Source organism: Hakea prostrata, chromosome 2 (assembly GCF_041222555.1).
Source record: "Hakea prostrata isolate BN-2017 chromosome 2, UWA_Hpros_2, whole genome shotgun sequence".
NCBI classification, from domain to species: Eukaryota; Viridiplantae; Streptophyta; class Magnoliopsida; order Proteales; family Proteaceae; genus Hakea; species Hakea prostrata.
The window spans coordinates 63,145,703-63,172,051 of record NC_142601.1 but is presented as its reverse complement, the minus strand read 5'-3'; the positions used below and the strand labels follow the sequence as shown (position 1 = coordinate 63,172,051).

At 38.9% G+C, this 26,349-nt stretch overlaps 1 protein-coding gene across 2 annotated transcripts; it reads right to left on the bottom strand.

The window, feature by feature from the left end:
- Window positions 1-4,156: 4,156 nt before the first annotated feature.
- RLT2 (Homeodomain-like transcriptional regulator) lies at window positions 4,157-24,980 on the bottom strand. Of its 2 annotated transcripts, none has more exons than XM_089145795.1 (18): window positions 24,292-24,980; window positions 23,715-24,170; window positions 19,729-19,808; window positions 14,781-15,308; window positions 14,615-14,713; window positions 14,368-14,532; window positions 14,019-14,241; window positions 13,011-13,111; window positions 11,636-11,722; window positions 11,373-11,525; window positions 11,132-11,287; window positions 9,601-9,810; window positions 8,799-9,518; window positions 8,152-8,712; window positions 6,985-7,617; window positions 6,731-6,835; window positions 5,846-6,112; window positions 4,157-5,386 (listed from the first exon to the last, which is right to left on the bottom strand). In XM_089145795.1, exons 1-18 carry the CDS (start codon window positions 24,413-24,415, stop codon window positions 4,520-4,522), a joined length of 5,535 nt encoding a protein of 1,844 aa, XP_089001921.1. In that variant the 5' UTR covers window positions 24,416-24,980; the 3' UTR covers window positions 4,157-4,519. The 2 variants fall into 2 exon arrangements, with proteins under 2 accessions (XP_089001921.1, XP_089001922.1); XM_089145796.1 differs by having other exon boundaries at window positions 14,615-14,704.
- Between the last annotated feature and the right edge of the window lie 1,369 nt (window positions 24,981-26,349).

Here is a 26,349-nt window from a genome sequence, read left to right as displayed (position 1 = left end):
CCTCTTGCTTCATTAAAACACTTAGGCCTTGTACACAAATGACAAATAAAGCTGGCGAGAGTGGGTCACCTTGTCGTATCCCCCTAGTTGGTTTCACTTCAAATATTATAGAACCATTTATAATAAATGAATAACTAACTGAGGTAACTGAGGCCATGATAAGATTTACCAACTTACAAGCAAAACTCATCTTTAGTAATATCTTCTCCAAAAAGGGACACTCAACTCTTTCATATGCCCTCCTTAAGTCAATTTTTAGTGCCATCATTTTCCTCTTGCCTTTTTTCCTCTGCTTGATGTAATAGAAAGCCTCATGTATGAGAAAAACATTGTCCAAAATCAATCTAGCTAGTACAAATGTTGATTGCTTTTCTTCAATGAGAGAGGGGAGAAACTTCTTGAGGCATGTGGCCACCACCTTAGAAAGTATTTTGCTTACCACACCAAAAAAGCTGATAGGCCTATAATGATCGCTCTCCTCTGGATTAGGCTATTTAGGAATCAAGCACACCAAAGTATTATTCACTTTTGGTGGAACGGTACCTATCAAAAAAGCGTTAGTCACAAAATTGCAAACATAACCTTTAAGTAGTTCCCAGAACCTTTGAAAGAATAGAGGGGAAAATCCATCTTCACCAGGAGTCTTAAGGGGTGCCATCGCTAAGAGGGCAGCTTTGGTTTCCTCCTCATCAAGGCAAGCATAGAGCTCAATATTATCCCTCTCAGTCACAGTAGGAGAAATACAGCCAAAGGTTTGACCAAGGGCTTCCTCCTCTACACCTTGGGATGAAAACAAATCTTGGTAGTGGGTTGCAAATTTATTATAAACCATGTATTCCTTTGAACACCATTCTCCATTGTCCAGCTTAATTTTCAGGATTCTATTATAAGCTCTCCTCTGTAAGGTAGATGAATGGAAAAAGGCAGTATTCTGGTCCCCTTCTTGAAACCATTGGATCATCGATTTTTGAATCCAAAATTCCTCCTCACATGCGAGTAGTTCATCTAGCTTCTTAGTGACTTCCTCTTCTTCAAACTGTGTGGAGGCTAAAATTGGCATGTCCTATAATTCAGCAAGGTGCCTCTTCAGAGCAAAAATAGAGGTTTGAAGATGGCCAAAAGTGTACTTATTCCAATGCAAAAGTCTCTCCTTACAAGACGATAGCTTGTTTAGGATATGGGTTGTGTTGTTAAGCTGATCAGTTCGCCATCCATGAGTAATAACATCTTTACAACCAAGGTGCCTCAACCACATTGATTGAAACCAAAAAGGTCTAGGCCCTCCAACAGGCATACTTTCAGTATCCACCAATATAGGTGAGTGATCAGAAGAGATAGCAGGTTGGGAAAAGACTTGGGTTTCTGGACCTCCACTTACTGTTCGAGAAGACCTGATCCAACCTGCTTCTAACATTAGCATCCCCTTTTCTCTTGTTACTCCAAGTGAATTTAGGGCCTTGACATCCAAGATCAATCAATCCACATGCCTCAATTCCCTCTCTAAAGGCTCGGACATCCCTACTACCTTTGCAGTTTCCGCTAGACTTTTCATACCATGATAAAATTGAATTGAAGTCACCCATACAAATCCACTCTTCTTTCCTCTAAGTTCCAACTTGCTTCAGCTTCTCCCACACCACATGCCTATTGCTCTTTATAGGATCTCCATATACGTAAGTCATGAAAAATACATCCCCCTGCTTTTTACACTACAATCAATGATCCTGTTATCAGCTCGGAGAATCTGAATGTTAACATGAGATTTCCATAGGAGACATAGCCCACCAGCAAAATTTCAAGGAGGCACTGAGAAGTCAAGATCAAATTTCAAGATTTTCATTAACTTCTGAATTACAACATCTTCATTCTTTGTTTCCATTAAAAAACACACATCAGGGGTAGCAGATTTTATCAAATCCTTTAATGATCGAATTGTAGAGTTCCCCCCCAATCCTCTACAATTCCAACTACAAAGCTTCATTGTGACCCGTGGTTCTATGCGGCGACAGAATTCACGGGGGAGGACATTAAAAAATGTTCCAGTTGTTTTTCCATACCCAAATCCTGGTGAGTTTCTCTCAACAAGTCAATACTTTTTTATTTCCTCTTCTTGAGCTTCATCTGATGGGTGGACATTGGTTGTAATTGGCGATGTTCTTGAGATCTCATAAATCTCTATGATTGGGTTCTATGTCGGATTGAGACCTCATTCTGAGCAGTGGGGTGCTGTTGGTCATAAGGAAGCTTCTCGACGATCACAATAGGATGTGGGAAATTTGAAGGTGAAGGAATTTGAATGTGGGATGATGAATCCAAATAGAGTGGCTCAATGGGTTTTGATAATTCAATGTATAAAAGATTATGGGCCTCATGGGGATATTCAAAGGGGCTTAAAGCTGGTGGGCTCAAATTCGTTGGACTCATAGGTTACTGGTTTGAGTTGGGTGGGAAAAAGGTTTGGTTTGGTTGGGTTAACTGGGTTTCTTGACTCGGGTTAATTTCAGGAGGGTTGGACTGAGTAGATGAGCCTTGTGAATGGTGTTCAAGTGTGGACAAGGACACAGATGAAAGGTGGGGGATTAAAGAGAGAAGAAGGGTTGAAGCATCCTGTGGAGGGCTTTCACCACCAGTTGTTCCCAGACGATCAGGGATTTTGTGCAGATGAGCTAAAATGGAAGAAAGCGTGATCTGGTTGTCGAGGAGAGCAGAAGAGGGAGCCAACTCTGCTGTAGTAGCCGTAGCAGGGGTTTCAGAGTTTTGTCGTGACTCAAAAAAGCTTCAGTCGGGACCACATGTGAAAGGAAGATGCTGAAAACATGGAAGCTCGGTTGTTGTAAAAGAGGTGAAGGTAGCAGTTGTAGGTTGGGCAAGGGACTTTTGAAGACAAAAAAAAACCTGATTTAGGGGACCATTGAAAGTGAAGGTTCGGTTTCCTGCCTACCATCCGATTCTCTATTGTCAGTGTTAGGGTTTGGAACATTGCCGGCCATCTCCGCCGCTTGTGGTGGTTGCTCACCTTGATCAACCATGACAAGAAGATTATTTTGTGTTGCAACCTCAATCAACCTCTTCTCAGGTGCAAATCCCTTTAGATTTGGGCCAAAACTACACAAAGACCTAGTCATCTCCTCTACTGTTTCCCCTGATGTATCCCCTCGAATTGCTTGCATATCGAACAATAATTCACACCTCTCCTCCTCGTGTCCTAGTACTCCACAGATGTAACAGAAAATGGGCAAGCGTTCATATAGAATGGAAACCTCTATACGACCCCCTGGTCTTTTGCGTACAGGGACTTTCTCCTCTTAAGGGTTGGTGGATATCAATCGTGATTATGCAACGCAAGTAATTCACCGATGTCCCAATTTGATAACCCTTAATGACCATCACTTTGCGAGGAACACCAATCATCTCAACGAGTTGTATTCCAATTTTCGTGTTCAATAAGTCTGAAGGGAGGTCTTGAAACTGAACCCAGAAATCCACACAACTAAAGTCCCAGTTTCCATTTCTTCTCCATTTCTCCAAAATCATCAGATTTCCTGAAACAGACCAAGGTCCTTCAGCTAATACATTTTGCAGATCCAATTGGTGTTGAAATTCAAAGCGATATTTGTACTTTTCGAGTTCAATAGCCTCCACAGGGTATTTGCAGTTCCATGCCGGCAACAGAGCATCGTGGATGGCTTGTTTACGATACAGTCGCCCTTGAGTAATCAAACCCCTAAAAAAATATCCCGATTCTTCGTAGAGGCTTTCTACAGGTTCATCATCCACTACAAGACCGAAAGAATCATCATCATGGGCAGAAGATGATGTTGGAACACCTCTGGCAGAGGTTGGCTTTCAGCATATGCATTTGTGTGCCTGAATCCCTGAGAGGAGCTAGACGGGGCGGTGGGAAGGGATTCCCGCACTGGTAAACGATGGAGCCCTGGTGGGCATCCTCCTCTTGATGGGGACGTTCTCCTCGCGATGAAAACTTAGATCAGGAGGGGGAAAAACACTCACAATGGAGGATAGAGAGCACTCACTGTGGAGGATATATCGAATAGTTGTGTGCTCTATAGTCACTACCAACTTTTTCAGATTATATTAAATCTTTGGTGATGTTAGGCCGAGCAGGTTAATACTTGCATTGATAATTCACAAGACAAGATTAATGCTTGCATCGATAGAATTTGAAAATTCAAACATTACCCATGGAGAGGCCCAAGAACAACACCATTACACCTCCCTTTTCATTCCATTAAAAAAATAAAAATAAAAAAACAGAGACACGTACCTACCTAAAAATGGGTAGCAAGTAAAATGGTAGTAAAAGGGTAGGGCAAAGATGGCCTGATTTCATTTCTATTCTCTGATTGAAAACGGTATACAAAGTTGTTACACCTCAACTACAGGGAATTATAACTTGTTAAATAAAAGAATGCAAGCTAACTTATTACCACCCGTCTCTGGAGGTACTCTATATTTTATCTCAACAATAATATACTTACAAGACTAGACTATATCCTCCTCATTCACTGTAATATGAAGACGTCGACCCGGTGTCTTCATCTTCATCCACATCATTCTGCACCTGGTTCTCCTCTCCATTTTCTTCTCCATCCACATCCATCTCACCCTCTTCCTCCCCGTCGCTCTCTTCATCTTCTTCTCCTTCTCCATCTTCTTCTTCACCCTCTTCCTCCTCGTCCGAAACTCCATCTTCATCATCAACGTCACCGTCTCCATAACCATCATTCCCATTGAAATCCTCTTCACTCTCCTCCATTATGTCCCCAGACTTTCCGTGGAACAAGTTGCCATAGTACTGCCCCTGTTCGTCATACTCATCCCCAGACATCTGAGCATTGTCATCAGATTCTGATGCCTCCACATTGTTATGGTCTTCTGCTCCCTCTATTTTAACAGCTCCAGTTTCTTCAACATCCCACTCGTCACCCCCTGAGCTTCTGGATGACTGCCCCTCACTGTTGTTTTTGGGGCTGCATGTCTCATCAAACTGAATCAATGGTGTCTGCTTCTCAGTCACCCTCTTTTCTACTCTTGGCCTACTTCTCGCTGTACGACGACCACGCTTACGCCCCCGTCCTCTTGTTCGGCTCTTCCTTCTAAATCCTCTCACTGCCTTTTCACTAGTCCCAGCATTTTCTTTGGTGGATACAGATCTGGAACTGCCCCCAATTCTCTGCAACCTTCCAGATCGGCTACGACCACGTCCCCGCCCACGGCTTCCACTTCCACGTCCACGTCCGGAGCTTACACGTATACTAGCAGGATCATCCCACCTCTCTTCTTGTAGATATTCACTTTGCTCTGTAGCTTCTGCAGGTTCAACTCCATGGATATTTTTGACGACAGCATACCTTGACGAGAGTTTCTGTTCAAAACAGGTGCCAGGAAAAACACAACACAACCAGTTGGTGAGGGTTTAAATAAACAGCGAAGGACATGCACAATGCATGAGACTGCAGTCATTATGGGGTTTGGGAAGGGTTATAATGTAGGCAAGAAAACATTTTCTTTTGGGTGTCATAGTGTACATCAAAAACATTTTCTTTTGCGTGTGCAAACGTTTAACATAATAAAACGATGAGGCACTATTGGTTCAAAAAAGTTGCACACCTATGCCACTCATTATATGCTCATTAAAAACAATAAAACAGGAAGCCTTGAATAAATATGCAAAACATTTTATAATTCCCATGCACAATTTTCTGTAAAGGACCTTTCACTACGAAGTAGGGTGCTCCACAGATAACAGGTTCTTTCCACTTTTTTTGTATGGGTGTATATCTTCTAACCACTTATTAAATAATAAATTACTTAAGAAACTCACAATGAATTCTCCAGCTTCCTTGTCTTTCTGAGACTCCACTTTCTGGCTCATAATGTAAGTGATGGACGAATCAATTTCCATAAGCCTTAAAGCCACAGCTGCACTCGTCTGTGGTACCCATGGAAGTACCGCAACATATCCAGGAATAGATGAGAAATCATCCCCAGCACACTCTGTGTATTTGGAAGAAGCCAACAATTCCTTGGTTGTCTCAAAATTTGATGACAGACAGTCTCGTTTAATGCAACTCTCCAACAATGTTAGTACCTAAAACATGCACCAAGAAAGTCTCTACGGTCAATGCAAACATATGGTTTAAGACAACCCATAAATAAGAATATCCTAGAAATCTAAGATATAAGAGACGTAACTAAGATCCTTTATGCAGATAAGCCAGTCGTGGTCCCAGGGATCACAAAAATCAAAATACATACCACACGTACTCTTGAAGCACAAAACTGGCAGGCACTGAGATATACTGTTAGGAATTATTCAGTCAAAACAGTTGGCAGTATGGGCCCAAAACATCTCTCAATTTCATGTTTGCAATCCGTGAATGCCTTTTCCACAATTCCACTTGAACAAAGATATCAAGGAATTTTGAAGGCAATGAGCCAAAAGTACCAACCAAAAAATAAAATAAAAATCAATACATCTATTTCTTTCTTTCTTTTTCTTTTTTTGTGGGGGGGGGGGGGGTTTGGTGGTGTTGGGTTGGGTTGGAGACAGGTGGTGGGCAGTGTGTTTGACCAACAAGACATTGTTATGCAACAATTTAACACAGTAGGAATATGAGCTCCAGTTTCCCCAGATAGAAACATTTATCTGATCAAAATGCATCACATAAAAGAAGAGAGAGAGAAAGCCATGTAAGGAAATGGTAACCTGAAGAATTTCCTCTGGTGACGATGAAGCCTGCAGCTTTGAACCCCAAGATTCTCGTAGCGTGTCACTCCAGAAAGGTAGAAGGGCTTCGGATGGAATAGAGACCTGTCCATCAAATTGACCAATCATCATTAGCCAGCACCACAAGAATTCTAAAATGGCATTTTATACAATATGAACTAATGCATGCTGGGTATTTAGTATTTAGCATTACAGAGTCAAAAAGGAATCTCTAATAGCAGCATGTTCCTAACCTCAAGTGTCGCAAGTATTGCCTTCAGCAACCTGAACCTAACAGGAAACAAAGCATCTGAGCCATGGAAAGTCCAGATAGGGTCCATTTTTCGTCTCTCTTCACATTGAACCACATGTTCAGAGAAACTGTAGTCAAGGGTGCTGAAAGTAGCATGACAACAAGAACAGTGATTGTCCATAGAAGGGTACGTATCATGGCAACCATCACAAATGCCAAGCAGCTCTGAGCATCTTTTCTTCCCATATTTCATAGCACATAATATGAAGGGATTAAAACATTCCTTCCAAGTCCACTTTTCAAAATCTAAATATCTCTTATAGCCATTAACTCTCTCAGCATCATTCCTCCCAAGCTCAATTTTGAAAGATGATGCCTGCTCTGAAGTATCACCATTAGCTCCGCACACCATACTGCTAGAGCTATCAGTTCCATCAGCTGCACAATCTTGAATACAAGTCATTTCAGCAGATTCAGTTCTGAGAGTAACCCCCCTTGGATCCAAAATGCTGATCTGGGAATGGTTTTTTCTAACAGTCTCCCTGAAGGATGTCTCAATCTTTTGCAACATAGAGTGCAGATGGGATTCCCTAATCCCACGTGTATCCAAAGACCCCAAAAGAGTATCAAATGCCTGCACATAAGATAAACTGGATGAAAAACAGACTGGAGAATAAATAGAAAAAGAGGAAAGAATAAAGCAGACTAGGGCTCAGTTAAAATAATACAGAATCGAAGCATCTAAAGTAAGCTGCTCGGCAGAACAATGTTAGCTGACTATTCTATGGTGGAAATTGAGGGCAGGAATGTGTCAAGGATTTGGATCCACAACAGATCCCTCAAGAATAGGATAGAGGGACATATGTCAAATACCTTGGAGAAACAGGAAGAAAGAGATGACCAAAAATTGATTCTAATGCTTTATAGTGAGATAGAACCTTTAATTCGTTTAATAGCATAAACTATAGAGAACGAATTAGCATAAACCCTAGTGTGTTAGCAAATGGGCTCAATTATATGTTACAAGCCTTTTGTGCTTCAAGGTAAAACATATAACCTCTTTGCCTTCAGTTTTAACAGACAGAGAATAAGCCCCATGATTTGGGGATCCAGGGCTCATGCACCAAGCTGGCAACAGAGAGGTAATGGGACTACACACCATACGTACCTCTTCTGAATCGATAAGCCTCCAGTGGCCATCATGCGATTCAAAGAAAATCCTGCCAGAACCTGGATCATTCCTAGAAGCAGACGTAACAAATAGCCAGTACCGGTTACGCCTGCGGTCTTGACCAAGAGGCAAAGATCTGTATACAAACATCTCTTCCGCCTTATGAGCAATTGAAGCTTTTAACTGAAAGCGTGACTTCTCCGTGGCATAAGAATGTTGCTGTTGTGGGAAATTATCAGGAACCGTAGAGAACTCTTGCCCTGCAATCGTCCTTTCACCAAGGACATCATTGGGAAAACTTTGAACATTTTGTGGATCAAGAAGTGGTTCCGACTTCACTGCAAGGTTATGAGAAGCCTCATTGGTCTTGCTGTCAACACCAGGCAATGGGCTTTGGCTTCCTTCTGCTGCAGAATTAGCAGCATTTGGCTCAGCTTTGATCCCTGTAAAAGATGAATACTGCATCTTTGTAATGTATTCTTCTTTCATGCGCCTTTTATCAAGTTGAGCCTCAGCCCACATTTGTTTCTTAAGAGAATTTGCTGCTTCTAACCGTTCCTGCAGAAGAACTCCATCTGAGATTCCAGAAATAGAAAGCTAAAAGCCGTACCTAAAGTTTATTTGAGTACTAGAAAAACGTATACCTCAAGAATAAGACGAATTGAATTCCCTTCAATAGCCACACCAATTAGGGCAACGAGAGCATTTAGACGCTCACCAACACTGAGATCTGAGTATTCCCCTTCCGTCAATCCTTCAACCCATGGTTCACCAGAGTTACTTTCATCAATCTCTGTCTCCTCTTGGTCAAAGATAACTGTCTCGCCAAAGTTTGCAGTGACATTGTTAGACTGATCAATGGGAGCACCTGAACATTCTTTGGATTTCTCTGGAAGAAATGAACACACACCCTTCTCAGAATTAGCAAACACCCTCTCTGGTGTTTCACCAACCTCAGAGCTGAAAGCCTCCTTTCCATTTCCAGAGGAAGAACTTGCTTTAGAAATTTTTGCTTCATTTGAGGTCTGACCTTCTTTGTTTAGATTTGAAGAAGTCCCTACATCATCAACTTCAGGATCCTCAGCAGCATCACATTCAGAATCTTCATCTCTTTCAACATCATCTGCATCATCTCCATCCTTCTCAGCATCCTCAGAATCTGAATACCCACTTTGAAATATCTGAATTTTCTCACGAGCAGCAGATAGTATAGCCTCGGCATCAGCAGGGTCCTTCCTATAAGGAGCCCGTACGCAGTAAGTAGAAGGAGCTGTTCTCTCAAAAAGTTTTGTATCCCTTGACAATGCAGCAGCAATAGATGCCTCTGGTGTCTTGCTTGTTGTAAGGTCCCGAAGTCCAGATTTCTTCAAACCAGACAAATAAAATCAGCAAAAAGGATCACATAAAGCAAATGTAGATTTAATAGAATGAAAATTCAAAATTTACCTGAATCTTCTCTGCAGCTTCTAATATTGTGAGGCCCTTGCTTCCCTCAAGAGAGAGAACATGAAATGCTGCAAATTTAACCGTTCCTGGTGTCAACCGGTGCCTGGATCTACGTGGATGTGAGAAACCCTTCTCATGCATTATAGCAACAGCATTTTCAGCTGCCGCACCATTTCGTAAAGTAGAAACTATATTTTCACCATCATGACCCTGCACATTTGGAGACACTCATCCATTCAGCACATCAAGAAAAGACACAGTATGCTTCAGAAAGAATCTTACCTTATCTTCCAAATAAACTTTGTACAACAGCCTAGAAGACTAAAAGAAAAGATGATAACAGGGATATCATTAGAACACTAAAGGCTACAAAGGCAAAAACAATCCAACAACAAAATAGGTTGCAGCTCAAAACATAGAAACAGCCTCTCTTGTGAAGTGGGTGACTGCATACATTAGCCCCTTCCAGCAACTGCAGCATCAGAAGCCTTGTGCGCGCCAAAACACGTTAAGTCTGACATATGGTTCCATAAATCATTTCTCAAATCATTAACTCCAAAAATAAAACCCTGGCAATAAAGGAAGGACCGGGTCTGAGTTCCTACTTTTTCTTTACAAGCAGATTAGTTTGGACTGAAATTATAGAGCATAAGAAGCCTAGGAATAGAACCAATACACAAAACAGTAAAAGGGAAGGGAAACTAAGGAGATCAATCCCATGGAAAAGAGGGACCAATAGGTACTAGGTAGTCTGAAATGGATGCTAGAAAGGATGGTAATAAACGCAGGATGTAAGTCATAAAAGGAAAAAGAAGCCAAAGAAATGCACCTCAGATCGGAAGAGACTAGAAGCAAGAACAATTGGGAGACGAAAATCCAACCTGTGAGAGAAGGAACCATCGGATGGCACCAGTCTCGAACTAACCCAGTAAGAACATTCACTAAAGCAATGATTCCTTCCAAAAAACTCCAATCATTGATCACATGCAACTATATAAAAGAAAATAAAAGAAAAGGAAACAGAGAACCCCAATCTAATATTAAGAATGTGTTACATAAAACTGAAATAGAAGCTAGAAATCTGCCCAATAAAAGATCAAGTAACTATCACAAATACAGAAGTAAATCCCTACCAACCCTTGATGGATTCACTTAGGTCTGGGTATCAGATCCTGTTGTATTGGTCCCACCATATACTGTTATTACATCAGGAAGATGGCAATTTCACAATCCTATTAACTTTGTTTTATGACCTAGTGAAGTCAAGGGGCATATTGAAAAAAAAAATCATCTAATTCCTTAATTCTGATTAAAAAGAAAATTTTAACCCCTTACTCATTATACTAAATCAACTCTTTGTTCTAGCATCATGGCAGTAGGCATTTATAAGAAGAGAAGACCCAAGTTTTAAGTAACGAACTTAGCCTGAATTCTGACCAGACACTGCAGTCGAAAGTTCAAATAAAACAAGGTGCATTTTCATGGTGAAAAGAGAAAGTTGAGCATTCAATATTCAACAATAAGACTGTACCTCATTGTCATCTCTAAGATATGCCTTTCCAATACTCCTTTTCTTCAGCTGTGGCCCAAATCCAGCAGACAATGCAAACTGCCGAAGTATTTCAGGCCAAGTCAGTGGGTTCAAATGGCGCTGCCAACTACGTATATCAAAGCCCCACGCATATGCCTGAAATATAAACCATGCATCAGGAAGGCTCAGGGCAAAGACAAAACAAGTTTACATGCAAAAACCATTTAAGAGTTGACCTTACCCCTTCAACAATCTGTGGATGCCCACCTCCAAGATTGGTAGCACTAGTTTGACTTGCTCCTAGTCCCATAGAGGGTGTCCTTGCAACGTCTTCAATATCTTTTATTATGCATCTTAGAAGAGCGACATGTATCTCCCCCAACAGTCTTGGATCCTTAAGTGTTTAAAGGTAATACATCCATTAATACCAAGAATGGACTGCAACAACATCTATGTACCATAAAAATATGATCCAACTAGAACTAACCCCCATGAGGGACTTACATAATCATGAAAAGCTTGAATGAATTCATCAAGAGTGAAAGGCCAAAGCTGAAGAACATCAGTAAAATTGATTAAGAACTTCCAAGCCTGCAAAAACCAATCAAACCTCAGATCCCAAAAAAAATCATAAATAAAAGAATACATTCAATTGCAACCAGTGTCTTATTTGTTGGTAAATAACCCAGTTTCTAGACAGTGAAACGTCAAATAAAGAATACATGTGTAATCAAGTGAATAACAGGTTTATCTAAGATTTTTTCCCTCCTTAGGAATCAGATAGCCAGAAGATCCAGAATACAGTTTAAAATCTAAAATATAAAAAATAAGAACCAACTGATGCTTCAAATAAGTTCACAAAAAAACTGTGACCCATTTCAGCGGGTAAAGGGAACAAATACAGGTTTCTGGATCAGATCCAACTTCCCTTCCCAATGGAGACCACAGCATACCAGAAATACAAGAAAAAACTAACCATGCATGAATGATGATAAGCATATTAGCTAAAATGGAACAAATCACCAAATTGCAGTCAAGGTGGCAACAAGGTTATTTTGGGACCTAGGCATTCTACCACCCTATGGTATTCAAGGGCTTTTTTTTTTAATTGTGTACGATTAAACGCCTCTTCTAATGTTTTGATTGGATATTTGGATATTTGTAAAATGTTCACATAAAGTGGAATACATGGATCATGACTTTTGTGCTAAAAGAAAAAGATGATGGAAGCACACATGCTTCTCTGGTCAGTTGGTTCTTTCACCTAAATTATCTGGCTTTTATATAACAGTAAAAAATAAAACAATTGGATGAGGAATGAAAAGAAAATATAGAGTACACCTATTGGGTGATATTTATCCAATTGTGCCAAAGTGTCCTATCCAACAAATAATCTCTAGAATGCCTACGCATGTTCTGACTCCTCTGCTCCACAACCAGTACAATTCATGCATCTTTTAACAAGTACATATTATATTAAATTATTTTCTGGACTAACTCTCTTGTCCTAATGTTACAAACTTACAGTACACCAAAGGGTACTTGAAGGCAGACAGTTCTTTCCATGAGTCTGGTCGGATAGTTTGAGGACCATTGGGTCTGAGAATCAGGAAAGAAACTGTATCAACGTTCAATAATCATTTATGCACAATTAGGTCACTAAGGCACCGCTTAGCAGTGCTATCAGTTGCTATAGAGTTCAAATGATTGAGATGCAACCAACCGAGTTTTTTTTCTTCCTTCCGGGGGGGGGGGGGGACAAGAACTTCAGATGCAGTTCATTTTTTATGTCCAATTAATTCCTTAAGAAGAATGCCCGTGCGTGTGTGTGAGAGAGAAAGAGAGAGAGAGAGAGAGAGAGAGAGAGAGTGAAAGGTACCATGAAAAGATTCCCCAAATTTTCCTCTGAGTCAGTCCAAGGTTGAATAGCAAAAGGTCTTTTTAATTGCACAGACTTCGGAGGGAATGTACTCAACATATCTAAATAACAGAGTTTATGTTAGAGGTTGAACATCAGATGAAATAATATTAAGTGCAGGAGAAAGGAAGATAGACACAATAGAATATCACATATATTAATAAAAACATTACATCAGGAGAGTAAACCCACCCTCCCCCCGCCCCCGCCAAAAAAAAAACACACAACTGCTGGTGAATAAGTATGTTGCCAGAGATGAACTTCCAATTAAATGGAACCCATAACAGTGCAGAAAATCATTCAATCATCTTAGAAGGGAACTTATCATTGAAATTAACATCATTATCCTTAACACAGCAAAGACTATAGGTAACATCGGACTTCATTTTCTTTTGATAGACCGTGAGGAACTGAGTTATCAGTTGTTCAACTTAAGATTCCATTAGCAGAATCAGGGACCTCTGTAATGGGCACAATATACTGAAGATACAAGTTCATCTGGGGATATTCGACCCATTTTCTTTCAGGGAACACCACAATAGGATCCCCTCTTTATTGGGGACCCATTCCCTCTTCACCCCTCTCTGAACCCATACTAGTCAAGACGTCGTGTAGGCAGCACAAATCACAAGGCCTGTCAGAACAGGCTACACCTGCACTAGCCTAGTTTTTCTAAGACTCGGCCCTTGGTCGCCCAAGCCTTGCCATGTAGCATGCCAGCTTTTGATTTGGACAGGAAAGAGTTTCGGGCTCCCATTTTCCTTCTCAAACTCGTGCAGGTGTTAGCTTTTACAGTGCAACTTATTGCAGATTACCTTGTCTTTAAAGGGTTAAAATGGAAAATGAACATAGCTACACCTTAAGATCGTGGTAACTATAAAACCAAACACTTCCTGGGTCATTTATCTCATGTCTTCATGAACATAGATCAACTGACTGATACAACTGACAGAGATTGCAATTTCTTACCTCTGAATGAATCAAGGTTTTCCAGTGTATCACTGTCAAGGGAAATGATTGAGGGCAACCCCTTGGATGAAGCAGCAATTTCCATAAGTTCCAAGCGTTCATCTTCTATAAGCTCCATGGATTCTTTAGCAATTCTGCGAGCAGTAGCTCTCTCATTAGCAGCTTTCAATCTTGCAGCCTCCTTTTCTCTACGTAGTTCCTCTTTTTGCCTCATCTTTTCAGCCTGATTTAAGAAGTCAGACTTCAGTAACTGAACCCAGGATTTATATAGAAATAAACAAATAAAATTTAAAAAATAATAACAACAAATAGATCCAAGGCTAAAAATTTATAAAAGTAAACAACTTACTCTCAAAGTTTCTTTCTGCAGAAACTTCTCCCTACGCTCATTTTCACGCTTTTGCTCCCGGAGAAATCTCTCCTCCTCTTTCTGCTTTTCACGCATCAACCTCTCTTCTTCCTTTCGTCTTTCCCTGTCATGCCTCTCCATTTCTTTCCTCATTTGTTCTTCTCTCTAAAGATAACAAGAACCAAGGTATTAGTACACAAATGACAAACTATAAAGAACAGAAAATTTAACAGAACTAAGGTAGTACCTTCCGTCTCAGCAAATCTTGCTTCTCTAGTTCTTTTCGTATCCGTTTCTCATACGCTTCAGCTTCCCTAGCCATTCTTGTCTCCTCGCTCTGCATGCACTGTAAGTTTAAAGCAAATGTATAAACTTCAATTCTGGATCAGAAAGATGACTTTAGTTTAGAATACCTTGCGTTTTCTCTCCATCCGAGAAACATCTTCATCATGGGAAACACGCCTATCAGATGGTACAAATGAGTTTTCAAGTCCAAGCATTGGATGAGCACCAAACTGAGCATCCATCCCAATACTAGCATAAGAGTTCTTATGTGGAACACCATCATACTCTCCTGAAGCAGAAGGATATGCGTGCCCCTGTCTGCCTTGTTGAGATAAAAGATCTACACCTGGCACATGACCCTGGAAATTGTAACCTGTTGACAGCTGTTCATTTCCATGTAGATATGGCCCTGCTGCAGGGAATGATGAAGCCCTGGCACTAGGACCATCAGGTGAGTCATAGAAATGAGATGAAGTAACTCTATCATATGCATCAGATCTAACACTGGGCTGCTCAGGAAGGAATTGATATTCCTGGAGAGCCCTTGCAGCAGCCTGAGGATGAGCAGTACGAGCATTTCCAGCCGTCAGCTTTCTTTTCGCACTAGATGAACCAGGTACAAAACAATGTTCCATATTGGGCAGAAGTGGAGATGTCTGCAGAAGAAAAATAATAAGTAAAATGGAAATCAACAAAGATCCATGGGTTTTGCAGAAATAGCACACATCAGTGACATAGGACAATTAATCCGGTTTACATGTAGTATTAAAAATATAAGACCCTTAAAAGTTATGAGACCAGGAAATATTAGTAATCTCATCTGCAGAAATGAAGCAAAATCCCAGACAAATTGAGCAACAGCGCTCATGAAAATATCAAGCTCATAGATTATAAGGATCGTAAATCATTTCGAACACAAAGTTGAAATTTGGCTACTACAAATACAAGCCAACTTCTATCAATACACTTGCACAGGATTCCATCTTCAAGAAAAAAAATTATATATATATAATCGGATCTGACAAGAAAGGCAAAGACCTGATGCAGAATCAATAAACTGGTCTAAAGGGTTTTGGTCCAATCCCAAAAAGGATCGAATCAACAGGGGTTGGAACTGGTTGATTAGAATAATAGTCAACCTTTTAATTGTATAGGTTTCCCACATAGCAGTGCATTAGACTTAGGTTGAACTTTGTTATTGAGTCTCATATTGTAACTAGAATTTGGGTTTATTTTCCTTTAAATACATGCCTGTAACACCCAGCTGTGATTAGAAAATTGAAAGATGAGTCTTACTTAAGAATCAAACTGTGAGAATTCTTCCCCCTATCTGTACTTTTCCCCTTCTCCTTCTTCCTATTCTTCTAAATCTCTTTCTATCACAGCCCACACTGGCAGCCTATTCTGAGGAGTGCATCAAAACCAACCCCTTGAAAACCTCTGAAAAAAAATAAGTCAGATATCCAAGCAAAATGTAATTCCAGGACCAACTAATGCAATTTGGAAACCTAGATTCTGGATCTTAGATGCCAGCAGGCCCAGTAATCAATTATATGATCAGATCTGAGATAAGGGACACAGCTACAGTGTTAATGGAAGAAATCAGATCGATGGAAGGGTAAGCAAAAAGAGACAAGATTGATCTACTTGTAGAGAAGATTGAAAAATAAGTTCGAGATGCCAATCTCCCATATGGCAAAACTAACCAACACCAAAACTCTTAAAAATAAATCATGATTTTTCTTAAATCACCTCCATTGCTTAGAGTGTATTACCTATATAACGTCCTAAAATTCCTAAATCTGCTCCTAAATACAGTCAATAGAGTAAGGGAACTCAAAAGAAAACAAGGGCACACACAGAGATGAAGGCTTCTGCAGAAGCAGAGCAATGTAATTTTTCTACACACCCTTAACTCAGAAACTTTTGCTGAAAGGCTGTTTCGATGCCTTGACCTCAGGCTACAACTGTGCTACCTGCATTTAAATTCAATACTCACCTCATGTACTACCTGCACCTCCACTTTAAGTAAGGCTAATTATGGTGGAACCAAAAATAAAGAGATAAATAAAGGCCAAACCTATAATATAACTACCCAAACCCCCATTGGACTAACACAAGCATCTCATGTGTTTCCACTTGTACATAGGCTCCAGGCTCAATGTCCAGTGGAACTGCAACATTTTCCCCCAGTATTGTCAAAAATTTGACCACAAGTTCTGTCAAATTGCAGAATCATGTAAAATCAAACACCGTTTTCCTTGACTCCATGCAATGAATTATCAGACCATGATCCAACAGTATCAACAATAAGGGATCCCCTGTTGGAACTACAATTTGTAGGCACGAATTTGACTGGCTTTATTAAAAGATCAACCATTATATGTTGATTATATTCCTCCATGGGTGGTTTCAATGATAATTGAAGCCACTGGCTCTTTTATTAATGTGCCTTGTCTTCTTACTTCTCCCTCTTCCACCTATTTCTCAAAGGAACATATCACTTAATCAAACAAAGATCCAAACAACTGGCTACAAGTGGTTCCTATATTCTTTAAATAATCCAGTTCCTCTGACATTCACTGCAACCATTTGCAAGTTCTCTCGTACCATTTAATTTGCTGGAGGCAGCAATCAATAGAGCAGGATCCATGGTATCTACAGCAAGGTTTGGTTCTGAGGCAATTGCACACAATCTGAAATCGAGACTTGGATCTCATATGCACACAGAACCAATGATCAAATACGTGATCAGATATGATGTAAAGGAAACAATTACATTGTCAATGGAAAGGGAGGTAAAAAAATGAAATCAATCTGCTTGGGAGGAACAAGAGAGATGAAAAGAAATCAGGGTTGAAATATCAATCCCACAAATGCAGCTCAACAATATGAAAATTTCTCAAATCATCTCCAGCTGATGAGGGTGCATTACATACATAAAGGCCTAAAACTCCTTAATTGACACATAATAGAACTCCTAACCACATACATAATAAAAAATGAATAAACAAAACAAACTCAAAATAAACTTCATCTAACTCAGACATTTAACTGCTTACCATTTGTGTAACTTTATCCTTAATTTATAGGTTCAATTACTTAAGCCCATTACACTGAACCCCAAAAAAGTAAAAATGAATAAAACAAAACAAACTCAAAATAAACTTCATCTAACTCAGACATTTAACTGCTTACCATTTGTGTAACTTTATCCTTAACTTATAGGTTTATTTACTTCAGCCTATTACACTGAACCCCGAAAAAGTAAAACGGAAGCACAAAGACAGAAAGAACTGTGAAGCCCTCCCAAATAGGATCTCAAGATAAACCCAACGCAAAAAGACATCCAGATTTAACCTAAAAATTCAACTCTCTCTAATAATAGCCAAACGCTACGAACCTACTGATATAGGGATTTTAGAACACTACAAAATATGGAAACCATCAAATGGCAAGATTGAAAATAACATGGTAAAAAGGAATTTTGAGAATTTGAGATGCTGGGATAAAAAATTTGAATTGAATCAAATCCAACAGTCAGAAAAGGATGAAATCCGGGATGATTCTATATTTCAGCAATCTAATCCAAACCCCACAAATTATCAATCAAGTGGCCACAGGGTAAAACCAAAAACTCAAGGATTCAATAATTTCACAAAACAAGGATTTAAAGTAGCTTAGGTTATAGCATTCAGATGGGGCGAATGGGGAAGTTGTTTCCAGTCCTGGTCAGCTGTTAAAATCCCCAAAATGGACCTGGTCAAATCAAGGGTTTAGCAGGCAATTAATTATCTTTTGAACTGAAATAGGAACTAAAAAACCTAATGTTGATATAGAAATCTAGGAATAATGGAGTTAATAATAGCACAGTTTGTTCTCTACAGCTACCCTAGACCGGTCTGAAGACCTAATGAATCAGAGTATAAAATTTTGAACCAGCATAGTCAATTGATGGTTTAACAGTGTACCCGAATTATGTAAAACAGAGATAAGAATAAAAAGAAGATAACCAGGTCTCACACCCACACTCACATGAATCTCACTGTCCTCTTGGATTCACAACAATGCTGACTCCCTCATCCTCTCAATATTTTATTTCATGAATCATGTCCAAGCCTGGACTCTACAATGGTTCAAATAGAAAAAAAGAAATAGACACCTCGTGTAATAAAAATCATAATTGGACTACGTTAACTTAGTTGCTGGTTACAACTTAGGTAACAAACTTACAAACTTTTCCTTGTAATAGGAATAAACTAAAGCAAATAAAAATCTAAAGACTATCAATGGTTGGTTCACGCAAGAATGGTTCCCTGATCTCCATAAACCTGGCCCACATTAAGGTCTTGTTCATGCTGGTTCAAGTTGCCCAACCTACATCATAAAAAGCCCAACCTATAAGATAGCTACCCAAATGTGAACTTTGAGACAACTGGAATGACACAAGAAGCTCAGGGTCATCTCAAGCTCGCACATAGGCAACCTTATGGGATTACTGTCTAATGCAATAGCATGACCAACAACACAACAAATGATGAAGCAATAGTCTGAAGTCCGGATGTCCTAACATATATTATGCTTACACAAGACTTTTTTTTTTTGTGAGACCAATGACTCAAAGAAATATAATTCTTTCTCTTATTATTCAGCAAACAGAACTCCTTTATTCATTATCCTCACTGGATAATTTATGTGAGAATCCTAAAGGAAATTCTCCTTTCGAATTTTCATTCATGGAAATTCCAAAGCACATATGTTTTGTTGTTTTGATTATATCTAGATCTAATTCAGACAACCAACGGTTTATCTTACTGCTAAGAATAAACAGTTCACCGAATCAAACTTTGGAGCACACTGTGTGTCTCCCAATCAGTCATCAGACAACATATACACCAGATTTAAAATATATATATATATATAAAAAGGGGAAGCTGACAACATAGATATCCAAGGACCAGTCATTCGTACATTTCAACTGCAAAATATGCATTCCAACATTTATAAATCATGAAAAGGATTAACTGGGGAAAAAATAAATGGAAAGGAGGAGAAAGAATAAGTAAGATAAATAACCTTGATTGCCTTAGCATCATGTCGCTCATATACTTTGCCATCGTAAGGCCGTGCAGCTTGCTTTGGCTGACCCATTATTGCTGATCCGCGAAAAATATTCACAAGTTAGACGAATAATCTGAAAAGTTAAGACGATGCAAATTCCAACAAACTAGGACAACTTATGATTCTAAATTTCTTTCTCCCTTGTTTTATGAAAGACTAGTAACAGAAATCCCATTCCAAGTCATATAACAAAACTAACCAGGCATCAAAGAAGACTAGTATATGTGCATTTAAATCATGCTTTGAAAGTCAAATAAAGTCTCAATGCAACCGAAGCAACATGTAAAGATGACATAAGGCAGATATAACCTTTTTTAAGTTAATTAAACATTTCTCATACTCAGAAAAATTTTATTCTACCTTTTTTTTTAACTGCAACGAACTGTTCAATGGCAACATGTAAGCAACAGATTTTAAGCAAGAATCAGAGGACAGCAGTATATGTAACCCATTTTGTAATGCTAGGAAAACACATCACACTAGAAGATCTTTACCAGTACAAAGCAATTCATATTTTTCACAAAGTATAGGACCTCTTCCCCATCCCATTCTTATAAACTCAGACGAAAAGAAGAATACTATCCTTTCATCTCAGCTCCCTGTACAATCTCACGCCACACGAAAAAGATTTTTGTTTTGTCTATCTTCCCTACCTTATCCTTCAAACTACAGTAACCCCGTAATTATCCTCATTTATTTGGTTGATTACATGCTCCCAAAGATAATAATTGATACCAGACTCTTTTACTGCTGATTTTCATCCAATTCAGCAACAATCAATCAAAATTAGCCAAAAATAATCAATTTGAATGAGGATTGGTCTCAATTAATTTGGATTGGAATCGATCAATTCTGCCAATCCACTCCTGGTTCCTCAACATCTAATTGATAAAGATAAGACCAGATGCACATTGAATATATATATAAGAGATTTAACAAAGGAATGAAAAAGGATCAAAATATTAATCCCTGTAAGTGTATAACAATTGGCTCAAAGATGAAAGAACTTGAAAATATTAGAAAAAACATACTTGATCATTAATTATCAGGTAGCCAGCCAAGCAGAAGAAGATAAATGACTAGAACATGCCATGCAGCAATTATCAGGTAACCAGCTTTGAATGTTCTTCACACTAAGAAATTTCTTTAGAACTTTCCTTTCATTCTATAAATAGTACAAGAGCTCGGTCAGAGGCCAACTTGGTCCAGAAAACCAAATTGACATTTTAGGATTTCCTACTGATGAGTAGATATTATTTGGTGGATGAGACAAAAATAGTGATTGACATTGGAAAACAAACATGGAAACAAAAAGTTACAAGATAGAGTAAATGGTATGTAACTCAGACTACACTAGGATGGAAACGAGGTGGTAAAGATTGATAAGGAGTCTCAACAAAACGATTACTTTAGGTATTTAGGCTCAATCATAATGAAGAAGGTGATATAGAGGAATGAGCTGTTAAGAAGTGTCCTGTACAAAAACAATACACAGCAGAGATGAGATTTTTGTTGAGGTGTATGTGTGGGAAAATTACAAAAGGCAAAGTAAGGAAAACAACGTAACAGCTGGTTAAAAGTAGTACCACTCTAAGAGCTGTGTTAGGAGCTTAGTTGTTCGAGAATGGCAGCAAAACAGGTAAAGCTACTTGCATCAATTAAACAGTCAGGAGATTTTTTTTTTTTCATTTTTTTCAAAAGATAAAAAGACCATACCCACTGCACGAGGTTCTCGCACTGCGCAGTCGAGGGAAGGTCATAATGTATGCAGTCTTAAACTTGCTTTCAAAGAGAGAAAGCTACTAGACTTGGACACCTGGCCACTTGGTCAAAATGGAGCAACTTACACCATTGCAACAAGGCCCAATCTCTTTCAAATGCAATGATACTTGTAAAAAAAATTGGCAATAATAGAATGTTTAAAGCAATAATACACAACGTGTTTATACACCCACCATGTAAGCAAAACACAGGCATAAATTTACCAAGTAACAGATATAAGCCATCTGACAAACAAAACATGTTTTATGTTTTATTATTAAAACCATAACTGAAATAAACACAATATAATATCCCCCATTCAAAGTCAATGCTGAGCTTCTGGTTTGCATTAAGCAAGAATAATGGCCTCTAACCACCTCATATTTGAGCATTAGGTGACCACTACTAAACTCAAATAGTAATGTGGTAGGAAGAAGGAAGAGGAGAGCAGCAACAAATAACAGGGGTTGGTACACGATTTATCAAATAGGCAGCAGTTAAAATACATTAACCCCAAAATTCAAGAGGCAAGTGAGACTGAAACTGAAGAGCATGAGCTGCATTCAACATGCCATTTTGTTGGGGGTATATCAACACAACTCAATTGGTGAAGAACACCCAAAAATTGAAGAAATTTAGATCAGGGATGGCTAAAAAATGGAAGACCATTAAACTGACTATGAACCATAGCAAAAAAATGGAGACGTTAAATGGGTAACATCAGACTTAGCATTCATTATAAATACCACCGTACAACGAGAAAATCATCCACAATGGTTAAGAAATAACAAGCGCCAAATAAAGAAGCAGTTCGATAAGGACCTCACATAACAAGTCGACCAATTCAAAACAAAATGTAGTAGTAATGGAGCTCTTAGAAAATGGGAGCGAGATTGTTTAGCAACAGGACAAAGAGTGCAAGTGCATTTATTGGAAAACGAGATTTCAGAAGAGAATTTTTGAAAAGAAGAAATAGTTGACGAACCTGGATGGCCCAACCTCTAATGCCAAAGATCAAAATGCTTATCCGGAGAGTTGCAAATGTGATTTGTGGGTTGAAGTTAAGATGCACTCAGGAAGGGGCTCCAAGACATAATAATCTCCAACCTCCCCATATTTGAGCACTAGGTGGAGACTCACTGACCACGGCTAAACTCAAATGAGAAAAAGGATGGAGAAGGTGGAGGAGGGCAGCAACAATGGATTTTATGTTTTGTAGTTGCCACCAATCAGGACCCGAAGGGGAAGGGATTAGCCGATTAGGGTTTTATTTAAACTTTTGTGTTTAATAATAAACTTTAAGTGAAATGTATTATATGTTTCATATATATATTAAAACGTGCATAATGTGACATCCTTTAAAAGACTGTTTTTATTACTTTATAGTGCACTTGTACATTAAAATTAGTTTCTTATTTTTTCCCCCAATCAAACATCCAGATATCCAAAAAGTGTTGTTATCTTGCAAGTATTCACTAAGTTTAGAACTAGGCTAATCCATGATAAGCATAGACAGAATTGATTGAGGTGGCATGTCCACATCTAATGGAGATGACTGCTCCATTACGGATGAGTGACTTGACTCAGACTGTGAAAATAAGAGAAGCCAGGGTAAAGATGACAACTATAATGATAATCTAGTTGTATGTATGATTAGACTAGGATCCCCCCCCCCCCAAGGCCCATGAATAAAGGACCGCATAAACTGTCAATTCAATGAAAAAAACAGAACCAAAAAAAAGGTGCATCTTACTGATATCAGTAATGCCTTCTTGTATTCAGCAAACAGAGGAAAACTTATATAATAACTGAAGCAAAAAATAACAACAACGATTATTGTAATTGTTTATTTTTTTCTTTTTTCCCTTTGTTAATCGTGTTTGGATCAAGATCCTTGTTATAGATCAACCGCTATGAAATTGCAGAGTGAAAAATAGTTTTAATTGATTGTCAAATCATTTGACAATTGCAATGTCTAAGTTACCATTCCCCACAGACATGAGAATAAAAAATGCAGCAAGATAACATGATAGTGTACAAGAAAGTAGCATACTTCTTTATTACCAATAGTAACACGGTTGCACTCTTCATAAGAATATACTAGAGTCCTCGTCAATATGAGTAAACAGAACAGTGGAAACTACCAACATGAGAACCCAGAACACAAGAAGAAGAATTACCAAGAGGTGCACCAAAAGCATCAGGTGGCAAGGGATCGAACTCCATCCCAAGAATGGGTCCGTCTTCTCTCAATGGTTCTCCTAACTGTGCTTCCACAGCAGCAATGGCTCTGAGCTCCATAATTGACTGTGGATGCTCATAGTACCTCTTAATCACGGGTATATCAGCGGCATTCATCCTCGGCAAAGGTGGTGGTGGTGATGGTCTGGCAACAACCCCCTTGCGAGCCTCAGACTGTCCAAACGGACTTGACCCAGACCCGGACCCAGACCCAGGCTCATTCCCCGGTTCAACCATCATCATCTCGTCCGGCGCATCCCTCCTCTGCCTCTTCGCCGGCGGAGCCTTTCTATCCTTCAATCTCCGGTGACAGAACCACATCTGCAACTGCCGATCCGTCAGTCCCAGCTTCGCCGACAGCTCCGCCCTCAAAGACTCCGACGGATACGTCTCCACTGTTAACCACCGAATTCAAAACAATAACAGGAAAACTCATTAACCTAAACCAGGGAAAATCGATGAAGAAAAACTGCACCTGCAAAAATCAACAAACAAATTTTAAAAAAATCTACAAACCGGCGTAGGTCTTCTCGAGAAGTTCCAACTGAGATGCCGTCTTCATCTTACGCTTCGACTTGACCTCGCCTCCTCCTCCTTCAGGAGGCTTCTTCTTGTCTCCTTCCCCCGAATCGACCTCCATTGATCAAACTCAAGCCCTAACAATCGAGATGGAGCAACCAAAAAGAAAAGGAAAACTAGGGTTTGAATATAGATAAAGAGAAAGCGTGGTGATCTAGAATTGTTTTAGTAACTCGAATTCTTCATCAAGTCGAACTTGATTGGGAAGAAAAACAACAAAGTTTTTTTAAGAGATGTGCGGTGAGATTTGGTGAAAGAATAAGGGCGATAAATAATAATAACCAAACGAATAATAAGAATTAGGAAGAGCAAATAATAGCAATAAAAATAAGAAAAGAAGAAAACAAAAAGAAGGAGAGATTATTGATGAACTAGGAATTAAACAGGTGAAGAAAAAAGATAAACATCGAACAGTCCCTCTCGTTTCCATCATTCTTCCACAACGTAACGCGTTGTGATTGTTGTTTTGTTAAAAATTTTAAAATTTTTTAAAAAAAAACACACATTTACAAAACTAAACTAAAAAATAAAGAAGAGTCAGACTTTCTTTCCTCGGTTGTATTAAAACAAAACCGAAAAGGGTAAGATGCTTTGAAACCGGACGAGCAATTCACGAATCCAATTGTGTGAGAGAGTAAGTGTGTTTTTTTTTTTTTTTTCTCCTTTTCTTATTCGTTCATTATTGGAACAATTCTTGCTGTTCTTAAATCTTATCTGCTCGCTCAACTTTCTTTTTCTCCAGCTACACAAGAATTATTACTTTCCACGGTGTTCTTTATGGTTCCAAGCTCCAACTTTCAATTCATTTTAAGATTCCATTCGAACGGATCAAACGTTGCTTCTGTCAAGATCTTTGCAGTAGAACTAGTATGAGAACAGCGCTTACAAGTCACCTTCTTTTATAATTTCGCGAGACATTTTAAAGGGCCCTCTCTCTCTCTCTTATCTTTCTTTCTCTCTCTCTCTCTCTCGATCGTTGTCTGGCACTGTTAAATCCAAAAATAAATTGTCCAATCCAATCAACAGATCTAATCGATTGAATTTTTCCGTACCTACGAAGATTAGGTCTGGTCAATCGTCGTTCACGTCTTCGCTTTGCATCTTCTGTTCCAAACTGGGGAGTCGTTTGATCCGATTTCGACCTCGACTCGGTCGACTGAGTTTGTATACGCCGAGTTTGTTCTTTCTAAATTCCGTAAAACCCTAGATATGCTATTTTGACTTCAGCAACACCTTTTCTTTTCTTTCTTTTTTTCTTATGAAAAGTTAGAAATATATTTGTGGAATAGATATTATGGTTTAACCCCTTTTTCTTTGTTTTTTTCATAGAATTTGCAGAGATGAAGCATGAATCTCTCAGAGAGAAGCTCTCTTCTCAAGCCCAAAAGTCTCACCACCCAGATCCTCTTTATCCATTAATAATAAATCAAAATATATCATATCAGTTATGCACAATTGCATTCAATAAATGCTAAAATAAATGTTCTAACTTAGGTTGGAGAGGTAATTTTCAAAAAGAAACTTCCAACAAACTAGAAATCATTGTGAAGAGTAGAGAAATTTTTGTTTTGACAAGGCTCACCCCTCCAATTTGGTAGATAATTCACCGTTTCGTCGAGATTAAAGACATCCACTTGTCACTTGATTTAGTTAGATTTATGGATGAGAGAAAATAAATCGAGTTTACTTGAGAGGTGGAGTGTGCTTGCTATTTGGTTGCTCATATGATTGTATCGTTTGTGCCGTAGTTATTCTCCTTTGGCATAGAGAGAAGTCTATGTTTTTCACCGTACGTATCATTGTCCGATAACGAGAATCAAAGGATCATACCATAAAGAAATTCCCTTTGATGGCCAACTTTTCTAAGGTCCATTACTTCAAATTAAAGAGAAAATCAAAATGCTACAAATGTTCTTCCAAGTTTTTTTTTTTTTTCCTTTTCGGGTAAAAGAGTAAAGTTCAAGACTTTATCCAGAGAGTGTTAGGGTGGTTAAT